The sequence below is a fragment of the Panthera tigris genome, chromosome B4 (assembly GCF_018350195.1).
Source record: "Panthera tigris isolate Pti1 chromosome B4, P.tigris_Pti1_mat1.1, whole genome shotgun sequence".
In the NCBI taxonomy this organism is placed as follows: domain Eukaryota; kingdom Metazoa; phylum Chordata; class Mammalia; order Carnivora; family Felidae; genus Panthera; species Panthera tigris.
In genome coordinates this window covers 6,933,480-6,951,270 of record NC_056666.1, presented here as the reverse complement: position 1 = coordinate 6,951,270, position 17,791 = coordinate 6,933,480, and the positions used below count along the sequence as shown (strand labels likewise).

Here is a 17,791-nt window from a genome sequence, read left to right as displayed (position 1 = left end):
GGGAAGCATCGCGAGCGTTGGAGGGAGGCCAGCCTTCCGAGGCCCCACCTCCTTCCGGCTCGCGGCTGGTATTTGCCCCGCCCCCGCCCAGTCAGCTTCATTCCGCTTCCGGTTGGCCGGGCGCTTCAGCAAAGTTGTCGCTACCTTGGTCGCGATGGGCAAGTCAGATTTCCTTACCCCTAAGGCCATCGCCAACAGGATCAAATCCAAGGGGCTTCAGAAGTTGCGCTGGTATTGCCAGATGTGCCAGAAGCAGTGCCGGGACGAGGTAAGCGGGCCTGGATGGGGCCCCAAGCGGGGCCCTGCTGGAAATCCAGGTTCAAGTCCCTGACGCTGGGGTGAGGGAGTGGAACTTCGGGTCCTGGTCGTGTGGGTTCTGCGCTGGGCGAGTCACCTACTCTACTCGGTACCGCCATCCTGACCTGCAGCGTTTATCTAGGGGAACCAGTGATCTTTGACGCCTCATCCCTCCACGGTCTTCCGCCAAAAAGAAATGAAATAGGAGGCTTTGCAGCTCTCGTAGACGGGATGCTACTCGAGCTGTCATAAAACGGGGGCGTTGAATAGTGCAGTGCCCGATGCTCGGGGAATGACCGTAACAGTCATCTCTGACTCGACGTGACTCGAAAAACAAGGTGATCGGGATTCACCCCTCTTTTCGGGATCAGATGAAAAAGGACAGCCAAGCTCTGGCACTCTACTCATCTAACAAGCATTTATTGAGCGCCTACAGTGTGCCAGGCCCAGGATATTACTCCCTGTGGTGACGATCGTGGACTGGAGGCCAGACTGTCAGAATTCTGAATCCTAGCGGCGCCACTTGCTAGCTGTGTAGGCTTGGGCAAGTTACTTACATTCCCCCTGCCCGTTTGCTTATCTGTAAAGTGGGAATAAGAATTGTACCTACCGGGAAGATTGTGAGCTTTAAGTCTGTGAATTATGTGTACAGTGGCTCAAGGGGTCTCGGGGCAGATGTTGAAAAGGTTTGTATGCCGTCCAGCAGCGTTTGTACGTTTTCACATTAGTGAGGTGGATGACGAAGCCCCTTGAAGAATTGAGAGCAGGCTAGCGACAGGGTCGTATTTTTTCTCCGGGGATTGAATTGGATTGGGTCGGTGCAGCGGAACATTGGGTGATTGGAATAATCCACTCCAGTGTTTTCTGCAGGCGAGGGATGAGATGCTTAAGTAGGACTCACGTTGACTGACATTGAAGCAGTTAACTCTTTTTTCATTTGTCTCCAGTTCTTCCCCCTCCCTTTTTTTAATGTTTATTTAGAGAGAGAGAGAGAGAGAGAGAGAGAGAGAGAGAGAGAAAGCGAGCACACAAGCAGGGGAGGGGCAGACACACACACACACACACACACACACACACACACACAGAATCCAAAGCAGGCTTCCGGCTCTGAGCTGTCAGCACAGAGCCCGACGTGGGGCTTGAACTCGTGAACGGCGAGATCATAACCTGAGCCAAACCTGAATTCCTAACCAACTGAGCCACCCAGGTGCCCTGTCAGTTTCTTTTTTTTTTTTTTTAAGTTTTATTTATTTATTTTGAGAGAGAGAGCGAGAGCACACAAGCAGGGGAAGGGCAGAGAGAGAGGGAATCCCAAGCAGGCTCTGCACCATCAGCGTGCATCCCGATGCAGGGCTCTAACTCATAAACCATAAGATCGTGACCTGAGCCAAAATCCGGAGTCAGATGCTTAACTGACTGAGCCACCCAGGCACCCCTCCCGTTCTTTCTTTCTAATAGTCAAGGTGAAATTCTCAAACAGAAAACTAGAGACAAATACCACGAACATTTGTATCTCCGTTACCTGTATTGAACATTTTCAGAAACTCACCTAGCCTTACTTGTTTCGGAAATATTTTAAAGTCAGTTGCAAGCATCTAGGACATTTCATCTCTAAATACTTAAGTATGCTTCTCTAAGATATTTGGGTATTTTTCTACGTAGCCACAATATACGTCATCAGACATAAAAAAAAGTAATAAAAATTCCTTTATGTCGTCTGACACACAGTCCATATTCACTTTTTCATCACTTGTTCCCACAAACGCTTTTTAAAAGTTTTTTTTATTTCGGGGCACCTGGGTGGCTCAGTCGGTTGAGCGTCTGACTTCGGCTGAGGTCATGATCTCGCGGTCTGTGAGTTCGAGCCCTGCATCGGGCTCTGTGCTGACAGCTCGGAGCCTGGAGCCTGTTTCAGATTCTGTGTCTGTCTCTCTCTCTGACCCTCCCCTGCTCACTCTCTGTCTCTGTCTCTCAAAAATGAATAAACGTTAAAAAAAATTTGAAAAACAATAAATAAAATCATGGAGCATAGGGGCGCCTGGGTGGCTCAGTCAGTTGAGCATCCGACTTCGGCTCAGGTCATGATCTCACGGTCCGTGAGTTCAAGCCCCGCGTCGGGCTCTGTGATGACAGCTCAGAGCCTGGAGCCTGTTTCGGATTCTGCGTCTCCCTCTCTTTCTCTGCCCCTCCCCTGCTCATGCTCTGTCCCTCTCTGTCTCAAAAATAAATAAAAACATTTAAAAAAAAATTTTTTTAAAGTTTTTGTTAAAACCAAGACCCAATCAAAAGCCATGAATCAGATTTGTTATTAGGGCTTAAAAAAAATAAACTATTTTTTTAGAGCAGTTTTAGCTTTACAGCAATGATGAGCGGAAGGTCCAGAGATCTGTACACACCGGGTCCCCACATTTGTACAGTTTCCCCGTTATCAGCATTTGGCAACAGACTAGTGCTTCACATCTTCACCACCAAAGCCTACAGCTGGCAGTGGGGTTCCCTCCTGATGTTGGACATTTCTCTGCTTTTGAACAAATGTGTGTAATGGCATATATCCATTATCATCTCACAGAGAAGTTTCATTGCCTTAAAAATGTGAGTAATTAGGGCTTTTGATCCTCTCTCATTCCTAAACGGAATATAGAATCCACTTCCCTCGCTCCCGCCCCCTTGCGACTCCGTTGTTTTTCTTTTTTCCTAATTAATTTTTTACTAGTATAGCTGTCACGTGTTACCCACATGTCAGTTACAGTGGTTTCCTCTGCACAACGTAATTTATGCCGTTTGCTTTGTGCGTCACAAGTGTGGCTCCCACCTGTCACCCCACAACACTGTCACCATACGTGCTGTTGACCGTACTTCCGGCGCAGTTCTCTCTATTCCGTCACCGGAGGCCTCTCTCTCTCCCTTCCCTTCACGTGTTTGCCCAGCGCCTCTCCTTACCGCTTACAGCCGTCAGCTTAGCCTCTGTGTTTATAGGTCTGATTGTGTTTTTGTTTTTGCTTTGTATTTTTTTGAGAGAGAACGTGCGTGCGCATGCCTCATGAGCCGGGGGAGGGGGCAGAGGGAGAGAGAGAATTTCTGATGTTTTATTTATTTATGAGAGAGAGACAGAGGGTGAGCAGGGGAGGGGCAGAGAGAGAGGGAGACACAGAATCCGAAGCAGGCTCCAGGCTCCGAGCTGTCAGCACAGAGCCCGACACGGGGCTCGAACTCATGAACCATAAGATCCTCACCTGAGCCGAAGTCGGACGCTTAACTGACTCAGCCACGTGATCGCCTCCCCGCCCCGAGAGAGAGAATTTCAAGCAGCCTCCACACCCAACGCAGAGCCCAGTGCAGGGCTCTGCCTCAGGATGGCGAGATCACAACCTGAGCCCAAATCCAGAATCCGACACTCAACCCACTGAGCCACCCAGGAGCCCGTTACTCTTTTGTTTTGAAGGTTCCACATATAGGTGAAGTCATAGGAAATTTGTCTTTATCTGAGTTATTTCACTTAGCAAAACACCCTTGAGGCCCATCCATATTGTGACAAATGGCAAGATCTCGGTCCTTTCCTGTAGGCTGGTAATATTCCGTTGTGTGTGTCTTCTTTATCCGTTCATCTGTCAATGGACACTCGAGTTGGTATCTTTGCTAATTCAGTTGCTTTTCTGACGTTGACTCTCGACTGGGCCAGTAACTGCCCTGGAGCGTTCCCACTTTCTGATGTGAAACAGTGAAGTTTTCTTGTGGTTGTCTTTGAGCCTCCTTCTCTAACTTACAGTTCTATAAACTGGCACTTGGAGCTGAAGGCTTGATGCGGATCAGGTTAAATATTTTGGGGAAGACGACTTGATAGGTGGTCCGGCGGGTTTCATATCGCATCGCACAAGGAGGCCCGTAATGGCTGCTAGTGCTAAGATGACTCAGTGAAGAGGACGGTAATGTTAGAAAGGAATATTTTCCCTCTCGCAAGAGCGAGCAGATAGCAAGGAATACGTCTAGTTTACCATCAGCCTTTTCCTTCGGTGTTTTAGCATCCTTGCTTGAGTCTGTTATTTCCTTAAGAGTTGCAAAGCGGTTATTTTTCTGTATTTCTCAGAATTTGTTATTGGCTACTATTCTTATGTAGGGCTGAGCTCTTTCTCATTAACTGGAGCTGTTTGGTTATCCTCAAACACAGGTTGTATGGCAAAAGGAGGATAAATGCTTAACTCTTTCCTTCTGTTACCGATTTCACAGTAAGACACTTGTGGCCATTCTGTCCCCTTTGCTCTCGATCTGCGCATCGACTCCCCTGCCTGGGAGGGTGGCCTGCAGGAGGAGAGGTTGACCCCTCCAAGTTCCCTTTCGTCTCCCCCTCTCTCAGTATTGGAAGATTGAGGGGAAGGAGGTCGGATCCAGAGTATTCCCCTCCTGCCCATCCACTCTCACGGGTTTCTAGAATTTACTGGCCCCATTTCGTTTTCATTTCAGTGATTGATTTTTAACCTACGGGAATTTGCACTGGTTTTTCATTCATGGGACCAACACCAAGGTTCCTTTTAGGTACTTGCCAGTGAGAGTAGTGCACGGGCGGAACACAGTTGAGGCGAGCATTGTGTCGGTCGTCTGTGGGTGACTGAGGGTGAGGCAGCTAAGCGAGATGGGGTGTTGACATCGGGCCAGTGGCGTGAGACCAGACGGGGAGACGGGAGAGGCGGTGTTAGGGAGGCCGAGCGGACTTAGTGGTAAGTGGAGGCAGAGGTGGAGGAGGACTCCAGGATGCCTGGCCCCTGGCCTGGGTGACCGGGCGCGGGACAGAACTGTTCACTGACACGGAGAACACGGCGGGAGAGGCCCAGTTTTCATTGCCGGTGCTGGTGGAGAATCAGCTGTAAATGCCAAGTCGCGTAGATACAAAGTCAAAACTTGTCATTTTTTTTATAGTCACCTGAAGAAGGTGCAGATTTAGTATATTTAACACGAGGTTTCTGTAGGGTGCAGTTATCCCATGAGATTTAACATGACATTTCTGTAATATGCCATAATGTATTTTGGATAATGAGCTGAAGTAGAGAAAAGTGAGTGAAATTCACTAACGGCCCATTTTACTTGGTTACGTTTCCCCAACCACTTACATCGCCCTACATGTAGTAGATGTTCAATAAAATTGGGTAAGTGGATTTAAAAAACAAAATCACTCTTCCGTTCCCGTGCCCTGTCCTGTCTCTTAGTAACGTCGGCTTGCCACGAGCTTTCTGTCTCTTTAATCTCCTGGGATTATCCCTTGAGGGGCAGTGTTACATAACTCAACCTCATAAAAAACTTTTTTAAAAAAATGATAGCGTGCTTAAAGCTAGTGATTTTCTCTCTCTCTCTCTCTCTTTTTTTTTTTTTTTGGTTACAATTTATTATCAAAGAGGGGCTTTTTATGGTTAACTAAATACTTCTGTTTAGGGCCCATTATGATGACCTAAATCAGAACTTAACCACTCCTTACATGTTTTGTAGAATGGCTTTAAGTGTCATTGTATGTCCGAATCTCACCAGAGACAACTACTGTTGGCTTCAGAAAATCCTCAGCAGTTTATGGATTACTTCTCCGAGTAAGTAACTTGAAGACATCCTTATCTCATAAGCTTTGTTGAGTTGGACATGTAGCACATATGCTTGAAAATTTGTATATTGGGAGCTCTGTCTGTTCCTTACACATTAACAGGATAGCTCTACGATCTTGTGCTCAGGTTTTGTTTTCCTTTGACAATTTGTCACAGTATGAAATTGTTACAGAAGTGTTTCTCACAATTCAGTCTTGCTCTCCAAACACAAAAAAACTCTCTTTCATTCTAACTCGGTCGTGGCTCAGAGCACGGCTGTGGAATCCGACTGCCTGCCTTTAAGCCCTGCAAACCCAGGCTTCTCCCTTCATGGGCTGCGTGACTCTCGCCGAACCACTTACGTTTGTCTGTGCTTCTGTTTCCTCATCTGTAAAATGGGACTAAAAACAGCACCCTCTTCCAAGCGTTTTCTTTATTTCATAGAAAGATTAATGAGTTAATGGTTTTAAAGTGTTTAGAAAAGTATCCAGTGCTTGATTAATATTAGCTATTAATTATTATTGCTATTAATATTTAGTCTTAAGTCTGTCTGTCTCTTTCTTTCCCAAGTTCTGGACCTTTTGGTCTTAGGACCCCTTTTCACCCTTAAAAATTATTGAAGAGCCTCGAAGAGCTTTTGTTTGTGATTGATATCGATATATTGATCCTTGTGAGTTAGGGATTAAAAATGAAAAAAAAAATGAAGCGTATTTATTATTTCACTTAAAATAATAATAAATCTTAATATTAAGTGTTAAAATAAATAATTTTTTAATAAAAATTAACTATTCCAAAACAAACAAAAACAATCGGAATAGCTTTGCTTCAGATTTTTACAAATCTCTTCAGGGTCTGACTCCTAGGAGACAGCTGGATTCTACAACCGCTTCTATATTCAATTGTCTGTTTCAACATGTTTTGGGTAAAGCACATAAAGGCCACCCTGTTCATAGATGTCTGGTTGGAACGGGGGAATACTTTAATAGCCTTTTTCGGATAATTTTGGATGTTCTTTGATGCGACATCAAAACACAACAATGTGGTAGTTTCTTCAAGATTAGCTGCAGTGTGGATTCTGGAACCGTGTCAGGGAACTTTTGTGCACTATTACATTATGATCCCTCGATCTTTCACTTTAGATGGAGCTTGTCCCCACGCATGGTTTTATGTCATCATGCACTGGTCATTTGGAAAATATTGGTTCACCGAGTGTTCCGAATGGTGACACGTTTTGTTACATAGTAGCGTAAAATCATACTTTTTAATGTTATCGGTGTCATCGGACAGGTCCTTTAGTATTGGGAGGGACGTCAGGCTCACGGTGGCCGATGCTAGTTTACCAGATTCAATTTTTTGCCGGAAAGCTCACATTTTATCGTCGGCAACAAATGATAAACAAATGTCAGCCGTTTTCCTTGACGTGACAAGGCTCGCTTTGCTTATTTTTGACCAAATGTCTGCTAAATACCCGATTTTGAATAACCGTAGTTGATCGGTCCGTCATCCTTTCAAGTAGAGGTGGTGCGCGGTGACAGAGGTAGTTCTGTGCGTGGCTCAGACCATCGCACGAGTGCTGCGCTCAAGTCAAGCCCCAGCCGGCGGTGGAAGTGCTACGTTCCCGAGCCCGTCCCAGCGCACAGGGTATGAGACGGAGCCCCGCAGGCTGAGATTTAGTACTGTCCCACCGCCCCGTCAAGGACGTTCTTGGCGAAACCAGCATTGATTCTCACCGCGAGCGCATGTCCGTGAAGAATCCTCTGGCTGCCTGTGCAGGCTGGCCTCGCCGCCCACTGCCCTGACTTGGCTGAGACGCCAGCAGGTGTCCCCTGTGTGGCTTTTGTGCCATCAAAGCAGGTAACACGGTGAAAAAGGCCAAAATTGTTTATCTGTGAACCACACGAAACCACCTCGATTACCACGGGGCTGCACGAGCCACATTTGGGGAAATATCATCCTGGCAAGAGCCATCTACACTGGGCTTTTCCTCTCTGCCCCCTTTTACTGCATCCACGTAGCTGCCCAGTTTCCATCTTGCTCTTTATCTTTCTTCGATGGATAACGCTCTTAACTACCCACAAAGATCTCTCTGTTTTCCATTCTTTCCTGGCTTTCCTCCTCCTCCTCCTCCTCCTGCTGCCTGCTTGCTTCCTTAGCCCCTCTTCCTTTCCTCCCAGCTCCTCCAATGCAGGAATGTTCCTCAGGGTGTCCGCTCGGCTTCCTTCAGTCCACATTACCCAGGCTCCAAGAGTTCTGTCATTCTTCCAGCTGTTCCCTTTGTGTTGGGTGACTCCTCAGTCTTACTGTTCATTCCTGATTATCTGTCCTAAGTTGCAGATTTTTTTTTTTTTCTGGGCAGTTGTAATCTATATTTCTGAAGGCTCTCCAAAGCCAACATTTTAAAGCCAAGCACGGTACTCTGTCCACCACGCCTATCGTGTGCTGGCTGACAATACCTACTCGGAATGCTAAGCTGGGACTTCCCTGTTGTTGATTCTCCTCTGCAGTGTCCTTCAAACTCCCCTCCTCGCCATTCTCCCAGCCCTAGTCATCATTCTCATCATGTGTCACCTAAATTAATTCCGTGACTTCCTCACTGATCTCCCAGCCGCAGCTTCTGTCCCTCCTGTCCGTGTTTTATGCCCATGGTTCACAAACCACCACGTGCGTCAGAATCACCGTGAGGGCTTGTGACAACAGTGGCAGATTCTGATTCCGTAGATCTGGGCTGGGGCTGGAGACGTGCTGTTTCTATCAAGTTCCCAGGTAATGTTGATGCTACTGTTGTAGGGACCACACTTTGAGAATTCTTGTTCTTTCTAGATCACAGATTTTCACAGACTAACTCCTAGGTAAATTATTTGGTGCTTTGCCACTGCCTGCATAAAACCCACCCTCTTGAGCATGACATTCGAGGTACTTCAAAGATCAGCCCCGCCATTATTTTCCAGCTCTGTCCTCCCCCCCGCCCCCGTGTTCTTCTGTTCTGTCCCACCATGTCCCTCCTTTCTGTCTACTCACAACGTTAGCTCAGTGAGGTCATCGTTTCCCAGACGTGATGCTTCCGTGTTTCTCTGCCAGCTGGGAGTGGCCTTCTCTTCCTCTCCACCTATAAGGTCTGATGTCTACTTCCCTGCCCACGTTAAAGATCGCCAGCGGGCATCCCTCAACTCCGTGACATTGTGCTATATCTCTTTTGCAGTTCACCTCGTGTTATGATTGGTTCTGCTAGATTGGAACCTGGGTCAAGATTTAGGTTTTATTCACCTGTGTTTACCCAGCACGTAACACAGTGTATTCCGTGCAGAGGGACACATTGAGTACCAATTTCACGTGGAATCAGGGAAGTTTTGCTATCGTCGGAAGAATGGTTTCATTATGCCACGCTCAGTCACGCTAAGAGACTTCACGGAGGAACCTTTCTAGACCCGTGGAGTCACTTCTGCTGTGGTTGCTCTGCCAAGCCTGGAAGCCTCAACTCCAAACTGACCTGTAACTGAAATCCTCGAAAGCTGTAAACTTTCGGGATTCCTTCCCTTTTCAGTTCTTGAGGGTTCCTAACAGGTAGTCACATAGATGTGTCATATATCATTTGGGCATTCACACTGTATGGTGGCTTTGTATTTGTAGAATTACCTTAATGCTTTCCTTCCTTTCCTTATTAGGGAATTCCGAAATGACTTTCTAGAACTTCTCAGGAGACGCTTTGGTAAGCATCTGGGTACTGTGCGCACAACAACTTCCTAATCCGTAAACCTGCTCCGGGTTGACGGTGTGCTGTTTTGTTCTCAGGCACTAAGAGAGTCCACAACAACATCGTGTACAATGAGTATATCAGCCACCGGGAGCACATCCACATGAATGCCACCCAGTGGGAGACTCTGACTGATTTTACCAAGTGGCTGGGCAGAGAAGGTGAGAATAAGACAGAGTCTGAGCAGCTGTTGCGTGGCTCGGGGGCAGAGACACAATTGTCACGGTTTCTGTGTACGTTTACGGAAAAGAGGGCGAGCAGGGCAGTTAAAAACTGGCGGAGGGGAGCATAATCTTCCGGGACTCATTTTGTGTGTTCCACCCGAACGCGAGCGTCTGGGACGGTTCTTTTGACAGGGCCCGGATTTATCGCCGCCGCATCCTCTCATTCGGGTTAAGGGTTATTACCAGTCCTCCCCCTCTTACGCCCCCGTACTCATTTTACTTTCTGAGGCTTTTGTTACCCCCGCGCAAGGAGCTTTTTAAAACTTTGCTGCAGCTTTTTCCATTTCTAATCTTCATAGGATGAACTTGGAAGGAGAGGGCAAGGAGCCGTGACATGTATCACGTACTCAGTGTGTTACTTGATTCCATTTTACGGGGCAAATTTCTATTAAGTTAGTAGAATATCATGTACTCGTCGGATGTTAAATACTTAGACACAGTTAAATAATTACTAAGCAAGATGATACTTCTTTCCTGTATTTCCCTGGCGTACATAGTTGACTTAGTCCAGGTAGTTAAAAATCAGAATGATAATTTTTTCTGTTCCAGGAGATAAAGTATCCCACTTAAAATACCTAAGTTTTATCAACTGTGAGTATGGAAAATCCGTGGGCCGCATGAATTTGTGTATTTGAATGTGTTTGAATGAGTGTATTTGAATGAATAAGTACATGACGCAGAGATGGAGCGCGTTTATATTTCCCTTTAGTTTTGGTTGTGTATGAGTTTACTTGTTATTTTTTTTTTTCTTTTTAAGGCTTGTGCAAGGTGGATGAGACGCCGAAGGGCTGGTATATTCAGTATATCGACAGGGACCCAGAAACTATCCGCCGGCAACTGGAACTGGAGAAGAAGAAGAAGCAGGACCTTGATGATGAAGAGAAGACAGCCAAGTTTATTGAAGAACAAGTGAGAAGAGGTCTGGAAGGGAAAGAACAGGTGGGCAGCAGCGTCATTCAGGGAGGCAATGGGAAAAGGTCTCAAGAAGCAAAATTTTTAAGCATCGAGTTGAGTTTGGCAGATGCTGTTCCTTACCGAAGAAGAGAATGAGCATGGCGGAGTCTAAAAGGCCAGCTTCTGGAGTCGAGGCCAGCCTGGGTCCCATCTCTGACTTACTGACTCTTGATCTTATAGAATTCTATAGTTCTAAACCTCAGCTTCCTTATGGTTAAGGTGCAGGTGATAACTAATGGGGGAGACATAGCAGATGACATCACTCGGCCGTAATTAGCGCGATACCGGAGTGAAACACAGTGTGGGAACCTAGGTGCCAGCGCCTGCCCCAGCCTGGGCAGGATGTAGACTATTTGAATCAGGCAGATACAACCTGTGAGCCTGAAGAATCAACAGGCCGAACCCAGGTAAATGGGGAGACAGGGCATGGGGAAGGTGGTTCGGGTGTTAGAATAACTAGAGGAGGGCATTTACTTTAACAGATATTTATTGGGTACCCTCTGTGTGCCAAGCCTTCTTCTAGGCACTGGGGAGAGAGCAGTAAACAAAAGATAAAAACTCCCTGCCTCATGGTGCTTCCATACCAAAAGTTGTGTGTGTGTAGGAAAGCATAGACTGTACATAGGTGGCGCTCCTAGCCATTTAGTATTTTAAAAACTTTATTGTGTGGGGCGCCTGGGTGGCTCAGTCAGTTGAGCGTCCGACTTCGGCTCAGGTCATGATCTCGCGGTCTGTGGGTTTGAGCCCCGCATCGGGCTCTGTGCCGGAGCCTGCTTCGGATTCTGCGTCTCCCCCTCTCTCTCTGCCCCTCCCCTGCTCATGCTCTGTCTCTCTCTCTCTGTCAAAAATAAACATTAAAAAAAGAAAAAACTTTATTGTGGTATAAGATACATGTGCTAAAGTGTATGATGTGCGTTAATCTTAAGGTTACAGCTTAGTGAAATTTTACATATGGATGGATGGATGGATAGTAGATGGATGGATAGCTTATGAAATGACCACCCAGATCAAGATACAGAACATTTTCAGTGTCATACTCATTCCCAGTTAATATTCCCTGTTCCCCAGGAAGGAACTGGTGTTCTGATGTGCCACTCTTAATTACTTGCCGGTTGGTTCATGAACTTCGTCAAAGTTCGTATGAACTTCGCCATACGGTACACTCTCTCTGTGTCTGGCTTCTTTAACTCAGACAGAATGTTCTTTATGTTTACTGCACCTGTGTCCTTTCCTACCACTGTTTCACCCTTTTTAAAATTGATGTCTATTCCATTTTATGAATATCACACAATTGATCCATTGTCCTGCTGAGAAACATGTAGCTTGTTTTCAGGATTTGGCTATTATGAATACAGCTGCTCCGATCATTAATGTGCGTGTCTTATAGAAGCTGTTTATTACAGAGTGACGCAGGAAGGAAAAGGCAATAAGAAAGTAAAGATCCATTTATGAGTCAACTTTTATACCGTGTTAATTGACCTTGATAAGTGGGTGGCTGTGCGTGTGTAATATGGTGCTGCTTTCATATGCACGTATTTACGCCATCTTTTAGGAGGTTTCTATATTAAAATAGAACAATGTTTAAAGCACTGTAGTTGTAAAATTTAACCCCTGCCTAAGATTGAAAAAAGATTTTTATTCTTGAAATTCTTTTACCTTTTTAAAATTTAGACCTCTGAGGGCACCTGGGAGGCTCAGTCGGTTAAGCATCTGACTTGGGCCCAGATCATGATCCTGCGGTCCGTCAGCTTGAGCCCCCTGTCGGGCTCTGTGCTTACAGCTCAGAGCCTGCTTCAGATTCTATGCCTCCCTCTCTCTCTACCCGTCCCCCACTCATGCTCTGTCTCTCTCTGTCTCTGAAAAATGAATAAACATTAAAAAAATTAAAAAAAAAAAACCTTTAAACCTCTGGGGGCATCTGGGTGGCTTAGTCAGTTAAGCACGCGACTCTTCGTTTCGGCTCAGGGCACGATCTCATGGTTTGCGAGTTTGAGCCTCACATTGGGCTCCGCGCTGACAGTGTGGAGTCTCCTTGGGATTCTCTCTCTCTCTGCTCCTTCCCTGCACTCTCTTTCTCTAAAAAACAAATAAACTTTAAAATAAAATGAAAATAAAATTTAAAGTTCTGTTTTCAGTGGAGGGAAAATTATAATTTCCTATTGTGGAAATTAAGAAGGATCACATCTTGTACAGAGGAACATGGTTTACCTTTTGGAATAGCGTTGTTTTGTAACATTTTTGCTTAATTCCATTAAGACCTTCAAGTTAATTCATACTTTCCAGGTATAAATAGCATCTTCCAGTAAAAGAAGTCCTACTGATCAGTGCTTCCTCATTCCACACTTAAACATGTCAGTTTTTTTAAAAGTAACATTGTGTCTTTTGTAAGATGTTAATGGACATTGCCTAAGGAAAGACTATCTCAGTTAGATCTCAAGAACATTTTTTTTTAACGTTTTATTTATAAGAACATCTTTTCTGTTAGTAGAAACCACAGTTAACATTTATCAAACACTCTTGCAGGCGTGATGCTAAGTGTTTCCTTTATATCGTATTTAACCCTTATGATACCTCTGAATATGCACGTTATCACTGTTTTAAAGATAGAATAGTTGAGGCATAAGGGAGATTGTGAGATTGGCAGGCGACAGAGCCAATACCGTGCAGAGGTGGGTTTTACCTGCACTTCTTCCTGAGTTCGTCTTAGACTCTCGATCTTAACAGTAAACCATCCCACAATATAGAAAGGTTTTGTTTTTTTAAGGTAATCCTCTAGCTAAAACTTTTAAAGTTTATTGTTTTATGTTGTTTCCATTTTAAATTGTAGCAGGAAGACAGATGTAGGTAAACTTCTGCAGTTTGGTCCAGAGAAGTCACTTTCTCCCCGCTTTGGAATAGTGCTCAGTGGAAGGATGTTTGCAGTACGTGTCATTTCTTGGCTAGGATCTTAATCACCTTGCACTTGTATTTGGAGCTGCCTTGCAACAATGGGTAGGAAGTCAGCACCTGGGCCTACTGAGTACTGATGGCAAATGCACTATAAACCAAAGCTTCACACTCTTTTTTTTTTTTTTTCCTTTTAGGAGGCTCCTGTTTTTACGGAATTAAGCAGAGAAAATGATGAAGAAAAAGGTAGTTTTACTTTTTTTTTTCTTCTTCTAATATGGATGCTTTCCTATCGGCCCTGCCAAAAACTAGCAACAGGTTTGGGAGCAAGACCTGTACTGTGTCTGGATCGCACTGTTCTCGCCCATATGTGAAAAAGTTGTAACGATGAACTGGGTAGGATAACTTCAGCTACAAGTAAGAAAACTGACCAAAGGGAGCCTCAGTAGTAAGGAAATGGCTTGCTCTAACAAGAGTCCCAGGGGCAGGCCATCGGTCAGCAGCGGGACACGAGGTAGCTGTGGGCACTTTCGGCCACTGTATGTAGACCCAGCATTGTCCAGAGGATGACAGAGGGCATCTCTTCTAGAGTCCCCTGTGAGCCAGGAAACTTTACCTAGAAGACACTCCTCCGGCCAGCAGACTTCCTTCTGAATGTCACTGGGCAGACCCTATCAGCCTCCACCTCAAAGGCAGTCGCTGGGAAAGGAAGCGGGATTATTTTGATTGCTTTAGAGCAAAAGAACCTTACAAAGCCTCCACCCCCACCCCTGCCCCTGCCTCCTAATCCCATCACTTTGAGCATTAGGTTTTCAACATGCAAATTTACAGAGGATACAGACACAGTGTGAGAAGTGTGAACACCTAAACAAAATTGGAGTTCTGTCCCCTTAGCAAGGGCAGAAGGGGACAGTGGAGGTGGAGAACAGCCAAGGCAGCCTTTCCCAGCTCCGAGCATCTGCCCAGTGCGCTTCTCTGCAGGAGTGTATCATCTCTGGATAGGAGCATTCCAGCTCTCGTTCATGCCGACCGTCCGGGAACTTCTGTGTGGATGTGGTGTGGTATCTTACCTGAGAAGTGTTATAATTTCCCTGAAATATATACGTATATATGTATAAATGAAGTGTGTGTGCATGGGTAGGAGATGAAACGTGTAAAATGCGTCACAAACTATAGCACTGTTTTTTCTTCCAGTTACATTCAATTTGAATAAAGGAGCATGTAGTTCAGCAGCAACATCATCCAAATCAAGGTGAGCTACGTGAATAGGTATCTTAGAACTCGAGGATTTCTGTGAAATGTTGATGACTACATTTTAAAAGCTGCAGTATTGTGGGTGTTTTGTTTTTTTTTTCTGGTTGTAATTTTCTTCTTCGTTTTGTTTTTGTTTGGTGGTGGTTGTGTTTTTCAGCAACTGTTTTTTTCCCTGATTTGCCTATGATGATATGATTCCCCCTTTTGAGGAAAGGCCTACTCTGATCACGTGCTTCCCATGACACATCTTTGTCTCTCTGGGAGTCCTTCTCCACTTAATAATTCCTTCTGTGCTACTGCGGTGCTATTTGGTTTTCTTTTTCCTTTTTTTCTTTTGTTTTGCTATTTGGTTTTCTATCAGAGCCCACGTCTCAAGTTTAAATATTAGCTGGAGTGTACAGTTTTTGTTCTGTCTACCGTATTAAGATCTTGTGAGAATAGAGACGAAGTCATTCGCCTAACTTCTCAGCACCTAGTACAGTGTAAATGCCCTGGTCAGCACTCAGTGACGACTGCCTTCCGGGCTACGCGACGTAGTAACAGAATGGGGCTTGCCAGCTTTTTCTGGGAAAGGCCCTACAGTAAATAGTTTAGACATCATTGGCCATATGTCTTTGTCACAACCACTTAGCTGCTCTCGGAGCGAGAAAGCAGCCAGAGACAATATGTAAACAAGCGGTCGTGGCTGTATTCCAGTAAAATCTTATTTATAAACACAGGCAGCAGGCTGCATCTGCCCCTTAGGTTGTAGTTTGCCAAGTCCTGGAACAGCATGTAGTCAGGTACTTCTCACTTTTCACGTTCCCTTCTCTTGCAGTTCTTAGACATTCTTTCACCACATCTCTGCTCACTATCTGTGATGCGCAGTGTGTCCAGTTGTTTATGAAGATAAAAAAAAAAAAAAAAAAAGACAAGATATTCAGGAAGGCACCTCCTCCTGACGCCTTCCCATTATCTACCAGGAATTAGTTTTGAGTTGGCCAATCCTTGTTATTTTACTTAGTATTTTACATATTGTTTATTGAAGACCTAACTCAGGTTCTCTGGTTAATTTATTAGGCGAGTGTTTATTTACACGACGAAGTAAGTGGCGAGGAGAGTTGAAGGAACTAGACAGACTGAGGGAGCACGTAATACTGCTTCAGAATGGCTGGCCGGAGGTCTTCACTTTGGTCGAAATATTTCAGAATTGACACCTACATTAGAGATCGTGAAGGAAGCGGTCAGCTGGGTTCTACACGTGGCACCCTTGAAAATTCTTCTCAAAGTAGTGGTCTGATAGGACCCGGAAGACAGATTTAAATATGTCAGCTCACACGTTGCCTTATGGTTTTAGACCTGTACGTGTTTCCCTCCAGTCTCCCTTATTATTTGTTATTCCCAAGTGTAGATAAATGTTAAACTTGGTCCCAGCGGCCCCCAAACTGGTCTCTCTCGTATTAGTTTTCTGTGGCTGCTGTAAATGACCAGAAACCAAGTGTCCTGAAACAACAGGAATTTATTCTGTTTCCGGAAGCCAGAAGCGTGAAGTCAGAATCGCCGGCCGAGATCAGGCCACGTGCCGGGCGGTGCTGCCTCCGCGGGCCCCGGCGGGAATCCGTCCTTTGCCTCTTCCGGCTTCCGCTGGCTGCTGCCATCCCTCGGCTTGTGGCTGCACCCTTCAGTTTTCAAGAGCAGCGTCTTCACATCTCTCTTTGCCCCACCTTCACACCACCTTCTCTGTGCGTCAAGTCTGCCTGTTTCCCTCTTGAAAGGATGCATGTGTATAGAACCCACTCGGGCACCCCGGGCTAGTCTCACCTCAGAATCTATAACCTAATCTCGTTCGCAAAGACCCTTTTCCCAGTAAGGTCGCATGTGTCAACTCCAGGGATGAGGACCGGTTATCTGTGGGGTCTGCTGTTTAGCCTCCTGCACCCCGACGCCAGGCTTTGATGTCATTATAAAAGTAGTTTTATTTGACCAAGTTCCGTGTGTTCAGTCTCAAGTGTGTATACGGACGCGTAAATGGCGTCACAGATAATACAATGTTAAGACTCATCTAAATTTCCTTTTTCTGACATTATGGCCCATTTTTATAGAGGTTGGGATTTATTTTCCTATCGACTTATGTCTCTTGTATAGCTAAAGCTCAGAATGAATGAAGTGATCTAGATAGCAAAAATGGGTGTCTTAGGCTATACTGAGGCACGGAGGTGAGCCCTGCTCCTCCCGGCTTTGAACACAGGTTACTCGGTTCCCATTTCTGTTTTGGGGCTCCTCTTCTTTAACTGTGTTAGTTATTACTAACTGATGGCAGAATTCTAGGGCCCTTCTAGGAGCGAACATTCCATTCGCAATCTGTTACTGTTCATTTCTTGCCTTGATTTTAGCCCCATCTTCACTGTCTCGGTTTGTCACCTTCTACTAGAACCTTTTTGGGGGAGGAGGGCTGTTATGGTGAGAGCAGCTAGTGGGAAGATTGAATGTAGTCCACAGCTGAAAAAAAATGGACTCTTGCCTTTTACTTCACCGTCACTGAGAGTGATATTTAATTTCCTATGCTTCTGGCGATGTTAAGTTCTTAAAATGATTTGTATAGGTTTTCTCTCTTGATTCTAAGCAGTATTTTCAGGATAGGGATTATCACTTTCTTGAAAGCTTGGTAAAATACTGTGTTAGTGTCAGCTGGCGAGGGAATGCCTTTTACTATTAACTATTTATGTACTATTAACTATTTATGTACTATTTAGTTATTACTATTAATAAGAGTATTACTGTTTAGTTATTACTATTACTATTAGTATAACTAATTACTATTAGTTATAGTAATACTATTACTATTAGTATAACTAATTACTATTAGTTATAGTAATACTATTACT

The 17,791-nt window shown here is 45.1% G+C and overlaps 1 protein-coding gene across 1 annotated transcript in view; it reads left to right on the top strand.

Moving 5' to 3' along the window:
* The first annotated feature begins 116 nt into the window (after nucleotides 1-116).
* The window catches only part of KIN (Kin17 DNA and RNA binding protein), a 35,686-nt gene continuing 18,011 nt past the window's right edge, over nucleotides 117-17,791 (top strand). The window contains exons 1-7 of the mRNA XM_007081191.2: nucleotides 117-268; nucleotides 5,773-5,867; nucleotides 9,521-9,564; nucleotides 9,648-9,770; nucleotides 10,591-10,772; nucleotides 13,871-13,919; nucleotides 14,868-14,925. Coding sequence (XP_007081253.1) covers nucleotides 155-268; nucleotides 5,773-5,867; nucleotides 9,521-9,564; nucleotides 9,648-9,770; nucleotides 10,591-10,772; nucleotides 13,871-13,919; nucleotides 14,868-14,925 — 665 coding nt within the window. The 5' untranslated portion in view covers nucleotides 117-154. The remainder of the gene's footprint in view (nucleotides 269-5,772; nucleotides 5,868-9,520; nucleotides 9,565-9,647; nucleotides 9,771-10,590; nucleotides 10,773-13,870; nucleotides 13,920-14,867; nucleotides 14,926-17,791) is intronic.